Raw genomic sequence first — 10923 nt, 5'->3', positions numbered from 1 at the left:
TATGATGGGGCTCTGACATCTTCACAGAGATGGCTTACCTGGCACAGGAGAGGGGAGGTAAGCACAGCAAGTCTCGTACTGTAACATGTACTAATTTAAAAGCTGTTTAGAAATAAAAGTTTTTCCTGGTACAAAATACTTGTTGTAGTAGATGTGTAGGCAGTACAATTGATACTTGTAATTGTAAACTTGTATGAGTAGTAATGTAGTTGTGATGGTAAGGTTGTTTTAAGGCCACAAGAAGTTATCTGTGATAAAACATCAGCATCAGAGATTTGTTCCTATATGATAACAATTTCTGTCCAACAGGCTCAGCCAGTGGCCCTGCATCAAGACCAATAGGTATGGTATTGACTAAATGCATTGCAAGCTGTATCAAATTTGCTTTTATCAATCATATTTGAATTGATAGTTTTTCATGTTGGTGTGATATGTCTTCATTTGATTTAATTTAGTATTATTTCAATTCAAAATCCAGGAAAACTCTGCTATTGGGTAAAGGGTACACATGTATATGGAGAAACAAAGGAAATGAAATGTTTCCTGTGAACTCTTAAAATAAAAGATGTGATAATAGACTGTTGTGTCTTACCTCTCTCAGGTGCATTTTGTGACATCCTGGCCAGATGTGAGGTCACCAGAGTACTGTTACTCATGCTCTTACAGGTAATATATCATCAATATTTACATATGACCACTAAATGACTATTTACATACATGTATCAGCTGCACCTACATGTATGATTTACTGACATATCATCTGAAGAATGATAGGCCATGTTCTAGGTCCTTCAAAAGCAGGACAAATGGAGAACTCTCTATTAGTATTATGCTAAAATAAAATCCTGACTAGAACCCTAGGCCTGTGGACTTGAAATCTGCCATGGACTTGAAATCTGCCATGTTTCTAATAAATCTCCTGTTCACTATTTTGATATATTGTTTCTTATTGTATATATACGGTTTTATGCTGTAAATTTCAACGCTATTCAGGCTGCTATTATGTCTGCTATGTTGAAATCAATAAAGGATGATGAGGATGAATTTGCTTGACCCCTCATGATGTTAACCATAATCAATTCCCTTTTTTTTGTAGGTCGGCTTTACGCTTGTTCTTTGAAACTGTAGAAAGTTGAAACACTTCTCTTCTGGACTTTATTTTTTTTAATGTAAAGATAAGTGAAGTGAAGTCTACTACTAACTATGCTAGTGTGACAAATATTGCAAAAAAACAAATGTTAAGTTTACAAATGTTAGATATGTACAGATATGTATAACCTTTTACAGCAGATGATTATCTCAAACTTGCCTCCCCAGCCCACGCCCCAGAGGATCCGTCCTGAGCATGCTCAGACGCTGGAGAGATACGCCTGGGAGTCTCACTCTGAAGATTCAGCACCTGGTCAGTCTGGCTTCTTCTATTATATTATAGATAGTTTTCAGGAGGGAATTTACACTTAAGTTGAGTAGACCTCTAGACTGGTGCCTCAAAAAGCTTTGTCACCCGTAAAATTCAACCCCCAAAGTTTTTACGAGTTCAAGTTTGACTTTAAGCATAGTGCATAGAAGGCTTTTGAACCTTATATCCTTTTAGTTTCCTAATGAATTATGCTGGTTGTAGCAAAAAAACAGGCAAACAGCAAAAAGTACCTATACTTTCTGAGAGATAAATTGTACATGGTAAGTTACTAGTCATTAAGATCACAATTTTTGTATCACTAGTTATGGTTAAGATAGAGCTAGTACCTTTATTAACTAACCAGGTGTTTGACATTTTGTTCCAGTTAACTGCCTGAGTGAAGAGGTCTTCTTGCTACTGCAGTCCACAGTGGTAAGAAGATGTGCACAACAGTAACAGCATTCTTGTCATTTTGTAGTTTTTAATACATGACAATACAATACTTAAGTAATGATTTTGCTTTGCCCATTTCCACACAATTTTGTGGATAATGCAAAGTTTTTAAGCATGCTGTCATGACATACTGTAAATGCAGAAATGTTCGCGGTGGATTAATGTTCGCGGTTTTCGCGGTGACCGCTTCACCGTGAACTTAAAACCACCACAAACATTTTTCTATTATGGCATTAGACTGTAGTCTATGGTGTTACCGCAAACTTAAAACCACCATGAAAAGTACTTTTTCCCGCTACCGCAAAATTAAATCCCTGCGAACTTAAATGCATTTACAGTATTTCATACATTGACAATTATAATTCATGGCATTTATATTTGTGGACAGGACAAACAAAGATTGGCAGCTATAACAGATTTGATATCAGATTGATTATGCTTGACTCCTCTCATTTACATTTTATTGGTAAATGTAAAAGTTTTGTAACAATTTCATTCAAGAGTAACATTCTCCTATTTGTAACTAAATGTCCTATACATGTATTTTCCATAGATGGCATGTCAGTCCAGAGATGTTTCTGCTCTTAAGTCACTACAGAAGGACTTGTGGTAAGGACTTTTTTTTGCTTTGTGACTAATTGTGTTAAACTAATTAGCTACTGTACAGCTTGATTGATTTTATATACATCACATAACGTCATAAGCATCACAACAGAAATATCTGTTTAGTAATGTACTGTATCTGCAAACCCTTAAAGCACACTCAGAGAGATGTGTTAATCTTTTATCTAAACATCAAGATTCAGATATGACCCACCTATTAAGGGTTACTGATGAACATCATGTATTATATGTTTTACAGGCCACACCTGACAGCTGAACAGAACCACCTGCTGCACCTGGTTATACAGGAGATGGAACATCCTTCAGGGGAGGGGATCTAGTCACTGCAGAACCACCTGCAGCACCTGGTTCTACAGGAGATGGAACACCTGTCAGGGAGGGGATCTAGTCACTACAGAACCACCTGCTGCACCTGGTTATACAGGAGATGGAGCACCCTTCAGGGGAGGGGATCTAGTCAGTACAGAACCACCTGCTGCATCTGGTAATACAGGAGATGGAACACCCTTCAGGGGAGGGGATCTAGTCACTACAGAACCACCTGCAGCACCTGGTTATACAGGAGATGGAGCACCCTTCTTTGTAGTCTCATGTGAACATGACTCCATGTAAAGACAGATGCACAGCAGCTTTTGATTTAGGTTAACGATATGTGACAGTGCACAGATTATTAGTGTACAGTAACTGTTCTTTACAATATATGTGTATAAATGTATGTTATGGAACTCAGAGTTGAAATGAGAACTACTGTTGACCAGTCAAGTCAAGTTGACCACCATATATTATAATCTCCAAGCAGATCCTACGGTAGCATAAGACAGTATCAAAAGCTGGCAGAGGAGTGAAGCCGGCTTAGGAGAGGAGTGTGTTTTGCTACATGGCAAATGGACACCTCTTGGCTTACTACACTCCTTGGCCAGTTTGGTACTATTTTATGCCATTGTAGGATCTGCTTGGAGATTACATATTACAAAAATGGCTTATTTGTTTTCATTTTGTAATACAATGACGTTGTTACTGCCCATCCAGAGGACAATCTGTTTTCTGTGTTTCTGTAATCACAATAGTGTACAGAACAGCAAGAGTAGCTCTGCCCTTACTTCTTAAGTCAAACATTGATACTAATGCACAAGACGTCGATTGGGACACGAGATCAAGGGTTCGATCCCGGGCGTTCCAGACTAGATGTTGGCTGGGTTTTCACATGCGTTTTCGACTCAACTCGGAGCCCCACTCAAGAGCTATCTGTTCACACATGGGACCGCCAAGAGATTAGGAACGCCCAGCTACGCCGGCACTGTTGCCTTTCTCTGAGTCCTCATACACCTTTCTCACGCGGTGGCCATGATAGATTGAAGACGAGGTCAATGAGGCAAACAGACAAAAGTTATTTCTAAAATCAGCTCCCATTTAGTTTTTTCTCAGACCACACAAATTTTCACAATATAAGATCAAATAATAAATATTATAACTAGTGTTATGCAGCGAAATATGTAGCAATTTAGACTCGCGTGCTGATCCCATAGTCCCTTAAGAGATGCAAAATAAAAACATAATAATGCAAATATTTGACGGACATGCAGCCATTCTCTTATTGGTCAATTGTCTAATTTCTATGCTATCACTGGTTGAATTGCTAATAATGATGGACAGTCTTTTGTTTGCCTCATAGACCTCTTTTTAGATCTATCATGGCCGCCGCGTGAGAAAGGTGTATTACATGATGCTCAAAATTTGAATTTCAACCGAAAACTTATGACAAAAAAATAAGACAAATTTTCAAATTTGTGCCTCCACTGATTCTTCGCTAAGTGGACCTGGCTCCGTTTGGTATGGATCAGAGTTTGTCTGCACGTATGTCTTGGTTGCCGAGTATGGACATGTTGTTCCTGTCCAGAGAATTGCATAACTCTCCTGGAGTCGGCTCAGAGTCAAACACGCGTCACACAGACACCCTAGTAACTAGACTAGACCCGCGCTTAAGCATGGTTTTGAAGTAACTCAACTCAAGTCCAGGACTTGAGTACTTTACATTTATTTTTACACAGCTGTATCGACTCCGCTAAGTCGTACTCCAGCGGAGTGTACTCCAAGTCGACTAGTAAAACGTGAGTGTAAACCCGGCCATTGACACCACGCTTGCAAGCGCTATCCACACACAAACATACATGGTAAAGCGATGAATTTTGTTCACCCCCCCCCCCTTTTTCTGCGGCTGTTATTGCCCCAGCTTTGATGACATGTATGATCAAACTGTCACTTGAAAAGGAGTCAACTAGACCCAAGTGCCACTTGCAGCCTCCCTTGACACGATCCTAGGACCCACTTTCCAAATAGAAATTACTCAAACAGCACACAAACACGAGAAAAAAACACATTAAGGACAGTTGTCAGTCACTGCATGTTTATGTCTTATGTTCCTCGGCACAGTTGATCAAGAGAAAATTTCATTGCAATTTGCACTATCCTTATGGTAGGTTAAAGTATAGCAAGTAATTTATTCCTTGACAAAGACTGGTGATGTTCAGTTCAAAATTTGGGTGAGTCCAATATTTTGTCGGAATTTACAGTTCAAGAATGACGTCTACCAACACAGGTGAACTTTCAAGTTAATCTATGCTATGTTTTGACGAATGTAAACGCGTCAAACTGATATTTAAAATCATTTTAATGATAACTTCTATATTTACTGTTTATTAACAGCACTTGTAAGGTTATATTTGAAAAGCAAAACAAAGGAATACCATCTAATTAAAAACTTTATACCGATAATGATATCTTGAGTATATATATTACATAGGTCTTTTTTAGGTCCAAACTATCAGCATCTCAACCATCATGTAATGTTGTAGTTTTTGAATGCATCTGAAGGGGAATATTTTGGAACATCTTAGCACTTCAGTGAATTATGAAATTTAATGTTGATATAATGGTGCTAAATAAAGGCAACTCAGTGATGGGATATCAGACAAATGTCATCATGGAGTTACTGTGCTGCCGGCTAGAATTACGTAATACTACATGAAATGAACTGACAAACCTCATGCTATGCTCATATGATTCCGGCTATACATTTTCTTTAGCTTGATTGTCGTTTCGACGTAAGAGTAGCCTTATATATTGTAATGCTCGGGGAAACGTTCCGCATACTTTGTCTAATTTACTGTTGGACACAAAACAGGGTCTATCAATTGCGGAAATACTACATTCACGTTAACTTGATGTATGAAATAGTACTTTATTTATATGGTCGCATCTATCCGTCTTTGTGAGATTACCTCCAGCTCCGTCCGTCATTTTAATGAAATATGATATAATTACCATAAGTACGCTAGAAGCTACATCTAAATTACAAGCCTGGAGACAATTCTCCATCCCCATGGCTGTCTTGTACCCTCAACGTTCAGGGGGTGAAGAGACCAGGTAGGTAGGTAGGTACGTTTTCATTGGGATTGAAGAAAGCAGGATCCACCTGTGTGCTTCACGGCCGACCGCCATCATGGAAGCTGGTCTATTCCTGCAGAAATAGAAACATTCATTCGTATATATATTCTGATACTGCATGAATATATATTTATATCTATATATATAGAGAGAGAGAGATAGAGATAGATATAACAGCAGTTCTCATACTGCATGAAATAGGTCTCATACTGCATGCAGAAATCCATATGTATATATATATATATAAAGAGGGACATCTCTATATGTCCATCTATATATATACAGATAGATAGCTTGATAGACTTATAAAGATTTGTTAATATACATTTGTTACATTTATAAGACTATATATAGTTATATGTATGATGTGTTATGTGATTACATATATAGGCATAGATACTTCTACATAGAGACATCGATGAAGAGAAAAATCTAGATCTATGTATTATTTAGATAAATATGTGACCTTATATGCGCTGACGAGTGTCTTCAAAATTAGTATCATAGGAATAGTCAGAGCCAATGTCCGCGTCTTCAGCATCGGAATCCATGGGCGAAGAAAGCGCTTCCTCACGGCCTGAAATATAAGAAAATAAGAGCATTATCTAAGATAAAAATGAATCTCAAGTTTACAGTTCTAAATTTTACGACAATCTTACAAGTTTGGTGGTAATGTGATCTTCACAATGTACTTGCCGTAATGTTAGCATGTTTACATTGATGATATTGATAAAGCTACTTACATTTTCATGATTTGAATATTCATCAATTGAGTAACCCTGTATATTCATTCCAAAATCTCTTGTAATGTTTATGCATTTCTTAGCAATCATCAAACATAGCAATTTGTACAGTATCTCTCTATATATCATGCGGGTTTGTCATATCCCTGCTGTAAAGTATACAGAAAATATGCAAATTTTATCCCATATGCTTTTCCTCTTTGTACGCTTCTTCAATTGTATTATTATCATATTTTAAAGATATTTCACCTACTTTCACATATGACGCTAGCCTCTCCTCCATGTTCACACCGATGACCACCCCATCCGCTGTGTTCACATTCATACAAGGAATCTTCTTCACCCGAGCACTGGACGTTAGATAGCCAAATTGGATCCGAGCTTATGTCAAAGTGTATTTGCCATAGACTATTGAAAGCTATATCCAATACGCTTCCATTTTGGTAGCCCAGTTGAGTGCATACAACCTTTGCGAAGGTGTAGTTAACGTGGGTGCCATTACATATTGTGCCCCACTCGTCGTTGTGTAGAATCTCAACTCTGCCTTCCCTTGAAGTCAATCCGCCACGAAGCCTGACACCTTTAAGGAAGCATACGATTTTTATCGTCATATTTCATATATTTTCGTTATGCTTTTTAGTGTTGCTTTATGAATAGTTATTCCGTCCCTAGCGCTTTTAGAAAATACTAATTTTGGCAAGTATCAAAAGTGTGTATTGGTACAAGTTTCGGATTTAGGTAAAGAAGTACCTTCGATGGTTTTCATTTTGAAATGACAATGGACCTTTGAATTACGATAAACGTTTCAGTTACCTACAGGACATGCGACAAAAGTACATGTAGGAACTAAAAAAAGGGTGACTAGAGACGACATATTTTGACCCACCGGTACAGTTTGCTGAGCCTGTTTCACTATGAGATCCCACCGAGCAAGGGTCGCAGGAAGTCGCGTTTGCCCTGCTATAGAAGCCCGCTTCGCATGGCTCCTCCACCTCGTCGCCGTTGACACATTTGTATCCAGCTCGGCATGGCTCGCAGGAGAACTCGAACTCGTTTCCAGTGACATCCGTTCCTGAAGCTACAGGAAAGCTTGCTGTTGCTTTGAATTATTAATTGTCGTCGATTCCTTCAAACGTATAAAACTGTAACTTATAACCACAAGTCAAGAAAAAGAGAGGCAATACTCTCAAATTATAAACAACTTTAGGGTAGAGTTTATTCAGGGTATACAGTTTCCTACAGTATGCGGGAAATATATCGTTATCAAAAGTATATTTTCATCGTTGGATTAGGAGTAAGATAATGCTTTTTCTTAGCAAGCAGTACTACTACTGCTCTAAGGTCTCAAGGACATTGGGACGGCAGCCCAGCACTTTTCTTAGTCTGGCCAGTAATCTGATGTTGCATTGTTATAGTCACAGAGGAGTATCATTGCCTTATTCAGAGAACGTTTTCTTTATAACTGTAACATTCTCTTTTGTTTTCCTGACCGCTACCCGTCCACAAAATTCCTACCAAATTCATACACAGCTTCTCGTGGTATGTTGACAACAGACACAAACAACGACACCGAAAACATAACCTTTCTGGCAAAAAATGCTATTATCCACTTACTAATAGGAGTTGCCTTTTGTCCTGGTTTGCATCGAGTACTATCGCCAACGAACCTGGGGATTTCTACAAGCACTGTCTGGAAGACTGGAACGGTGCTCAATTGCACGACGGCTGGGAATAAACGGAACATTTGGATGTGTTCACTTTTCATTCCATAAGCAGGTGTAAACTAATGTTATGCCTACCGCCTGATGTTCGCAGTCCTGGTCATCTTTGATGTTCTTTTTTGAAGTCTCAAAAATTTATATATAATCCACATGGAAATAAAGTAAACCATCATAGAGATAGATATAGCCCGACTATGGTTAGAAGTGATTCGGGAGCTAGGTCGGCTGTAGTCGGCTGGCGTTCCCCTGCGTCAGCCGAATGTTTTGAAATTTGTGCACAGCAGGTCTGGAATGGGTTGGCTAGTTGAATGTTTTGAAATTTGTGCACAGCAGGTCTGGAATGGGTTGGCTAGTTGTCGGCTGGTGTTTGGCGCGGTTGGCTGGTATTTGGCTGGTTTCGGGAGTAAGTCAGCAGTCAAATTTAAATCTTAACCACGCCATAACCACTCAGCGCTGATTTACTCCCAGCAAGTTTCTAACCTACCCACGACTCACCCAAGGACCGTAGACAAATCTCTTCTTACCCATTCCCAAGTAAAATGACTCTTACTATAGGACCTAGGCGAATCACCACTCACCTACAGGTGCTGCTACGGAGTAGCCAACTGTCGCGATAAAAATACACAGCCAGAGTCCCTTCCACGCCATGGCTAGGCTGAAATGAGGAAGAAAACTGATGACAGAAGAACTTTGATAGACTTGAACATGTTAGACAAATAACTGCAAGCAGAGCACTTTGGAAAACAAATATTTGTGGCCTCTTACAGCCTAAACTTACCTAGCTGATATTGTGTGAAAACAGTCCTCTGGTACTGAACGGATCATATTAACCCCTAGCAGGGGTCTTCACGCCTCGTTGAAAATCGAAAAATCTTGAGATTTGTTTTAAGATATCTTCAGATTTTGTGGTAAATCTTGAGATGTTTCGAGTCAATCTTGAGGCTTTTTCTTGAGAATCTTTCATTAAGTCTCAAGATTCTTTTAAAAGATCTCAAGATTTTTTCAGAAGGTTAGAAAGTGTAGAGGGTACACAAAAGTTCAAAGCCATGACTCATTCTCTTAGGGACAAAGGCTCCTGGGCAGTACCATGAACAGACTGTCGCAAGGGTCAGGAAGGGTACACGTAAACAATGACACGCCAGACTAAGCCGCTCCAGAAATCTCCGATGTCATTAGAAAGATAGACATCACGAAATGAAATCTACCTCAACCGTCCTGTCTGTGAGCTTTGACTTGATCACAAAACCGTGCCAACTTCAAGGACAAACTTTGCGAGTTTTCATCAGGGTTGACACCAGCCAAAGAGCCTGAAGGGTCTCAATGGCCATAAATAATAAGTTGTTCAGACCCAGACTGACAGGTCACTGATTCAACGTATCTTACAATCGGCCTTGGCTTAATTTGGCTCTGTGGTGTTTTTACCACTTTATGATCGTCAGTAAGTCGTCTAATTAGCTGATCAATTCTTTAACCGAATGATTGCTATTTTAAGTAGTTCTGACATACGAATGACCTTCAATACACGCAGTGTAACTCCCCAAGGTGCCAGTTCCCTCCCCCTTTCACAATCATACAACGTTTCCTCCTACAGAGTGATCGGCGGGCAATCAGGCAATGAACAGACAGTTAGCCTTCACCAGACATTCCTAAGGGGGTATGGATCGTAGATTCCGGCAAAAACGGGGAATATTTGGCCAGGAGGGTCAGTTCGCGGGAAGGGTAACATTCCCCCTCCTGGCCGATAAAACGCTTCGGTGGCTAAACTCCCCTAGTGATTGCAAATTATCATTCTTATACCAAGCGTACTTAGTCTGGTACAGACAAACAGAACGTCCAACTTACCTTGCTTGATTGCCCGTAGTAAATTGTACCACGTTTGTATAGAGAGGGTGTAACCTGACTTGTGCAGTCTGTACACCAAACGATAGCCTACGGCGAAATACCTGACAGTGTTTAGAGTCCATTCCAAGACACCATGAGGGTTTTAGGCGATATTTATAATTAGTCTGAATTATTTTGAATAAAGGAATATCTGAGCCACAATAATTAAATTATTTTCAAAAAATTGACTAAGAACATACTCATTTATATTATAATTATTTGAATTTCTTTGAATATTTTAGAAACATTTTGAAAGTAACTGTACAAAAATATCTTTATTTAGAATAACTGTGAAACCTCTCTGTGATTATTTCACATTTACAAATATTTACAAAAAATGGTAAACCTGGCCAAATGGTAAAATTAGTTTATTGTCCCCATAAAAGTAAGCCCTATTGTTGCATCTGTATATTTTTAGAATTCACTGCTGGGCACTGGTGGATCCTTTGTGGTGGGCCATTGTTGCATGGCACCCAACCATACTTTGCAAGGATGTGTGAATTGCTATCTTCCCAGCCCACCGAACCATTTACAACAAATGGTAGAAAATGGTAAATAATGGTAGAATGCTGTTATCATTTTTTAGAAACCATTAGAAGTATCCAATTCAACACCATGAATATTTCCAAAGTTTTACAGGACCAGGGAAATATTTATA

At 39.0% G+C, this 10923-nt stretch overlaps 2 protein-coding genes and 1 long non-coding RNA gene across 3 annotated transcripts in view; 1 reads left to right on the top strand and 2 right to left on the bottom strand.

Moving 5' to 3' along the window:
- The window catches only part of LOC118429504 (40-kDa huntingtin-associated protein-like), a gene marked incomplete in the record, with an annotated part of 7194 nt that extends 3694 nt beyond the window's left edge, over positions 1–3500 (top strand). The window contains 7 exon segments of the mRNA XM_035840000.1: positions 18–57; positions 310–342; positions 602–666; positions 1318–1402; positions 1785–1831; positions 2406–2461; positions 2715–3500. Of these exon segments, the coding sequence (XP_035695893.1) occupies positions 18–57; positions 310–342; positions 602–666; positions 1318–1402; positions 1785–1831; positions 2406–2461; positions 2715–2796 (408 nt within the window).
- Positions 3501–5354: 1854 nt separating this feature from the next.
- On the bottom strand, positions 5355–8070 carry LOC118428480 (lysyl oxidase homolog 3A-like). Its single transcript, XM_035838563.1, has 5 exons — positions 8016–8070; positions 7550–7741; positions 6917–7243; positions 6387–6497; positions 5355–5993 (listed from the first exon to the last, which is right to left on the bottom strand). Exons 1-4 carry the CDS (start codon positions 8068–8070, stop codon positions 6388–6390), a joined length of 684 nt encoding a protein of 227 aa, XP_035694456.1. The 3' UTR covers positions 5355–5993; position 6387.
- A 213-nt stretch (positions 8071–8283) lies between these two features.
- Positions 8284–10340, bottom strand: LOC118428719. Its single transcript, XR_004832679.1, has 3 exons — positions 10227–10340; positions 8963–9039; positions 8284–8388 (listed from the first exon to the last, which is right to left on the bottom strand). It is a non-coding gene; the product is annotated as an uncharacterized LOC118428719 (long non-coding RNA).
- Positions 10341–10923: the final 583 nt, after the last annotated feature.

This window comes from Branchiostoma floridae, chromosome 13, assembly GCF_000003815.2.
Source record: "Branchiostoma floridae strain S238N-H82 chromosome 13, Bfl_VNyyK, whole genome shotgun sequence".
NCBI classification, from domain to species: Eukaryota; Metazoa; Chordata; class Leptocardii; order Amphioxiformes; family Branchiostomatidae; genus Branchiostoma; species Branchiostoma floridae.
The sequence above is the reverse complement of the archived record's forward strand: the minus strand, read 5'-3'. Positions and strand labels throughout refer to the sequence as shown.

Excerpts from the sequence above, each read along its gene's own strand:
- LOC118428480 (XM_035838563.1), bottom strand. The coding sequence starts at position 8,070 with ATGCAACATCAGATTACTGGCCAGACTAAGAAAAGTGCTGGGCTGCCG. Across the intron at positions 7,244-7,549 it reads AGGCTCAGCAAACTGTACCG|GTGTCAGGCTTCGTGGCGGA; the intron begins GTGGGTCAAAAT and ends GCTTCCTTAAAG. Across the intron at positions 6,498-6,916 it reads GGCTAGCGTCATATGTGAAA|GCCGTGAGGAAGCGCTTTCT; the intron begins GTAGGTGAAATA and ends CTTATATTTCAG.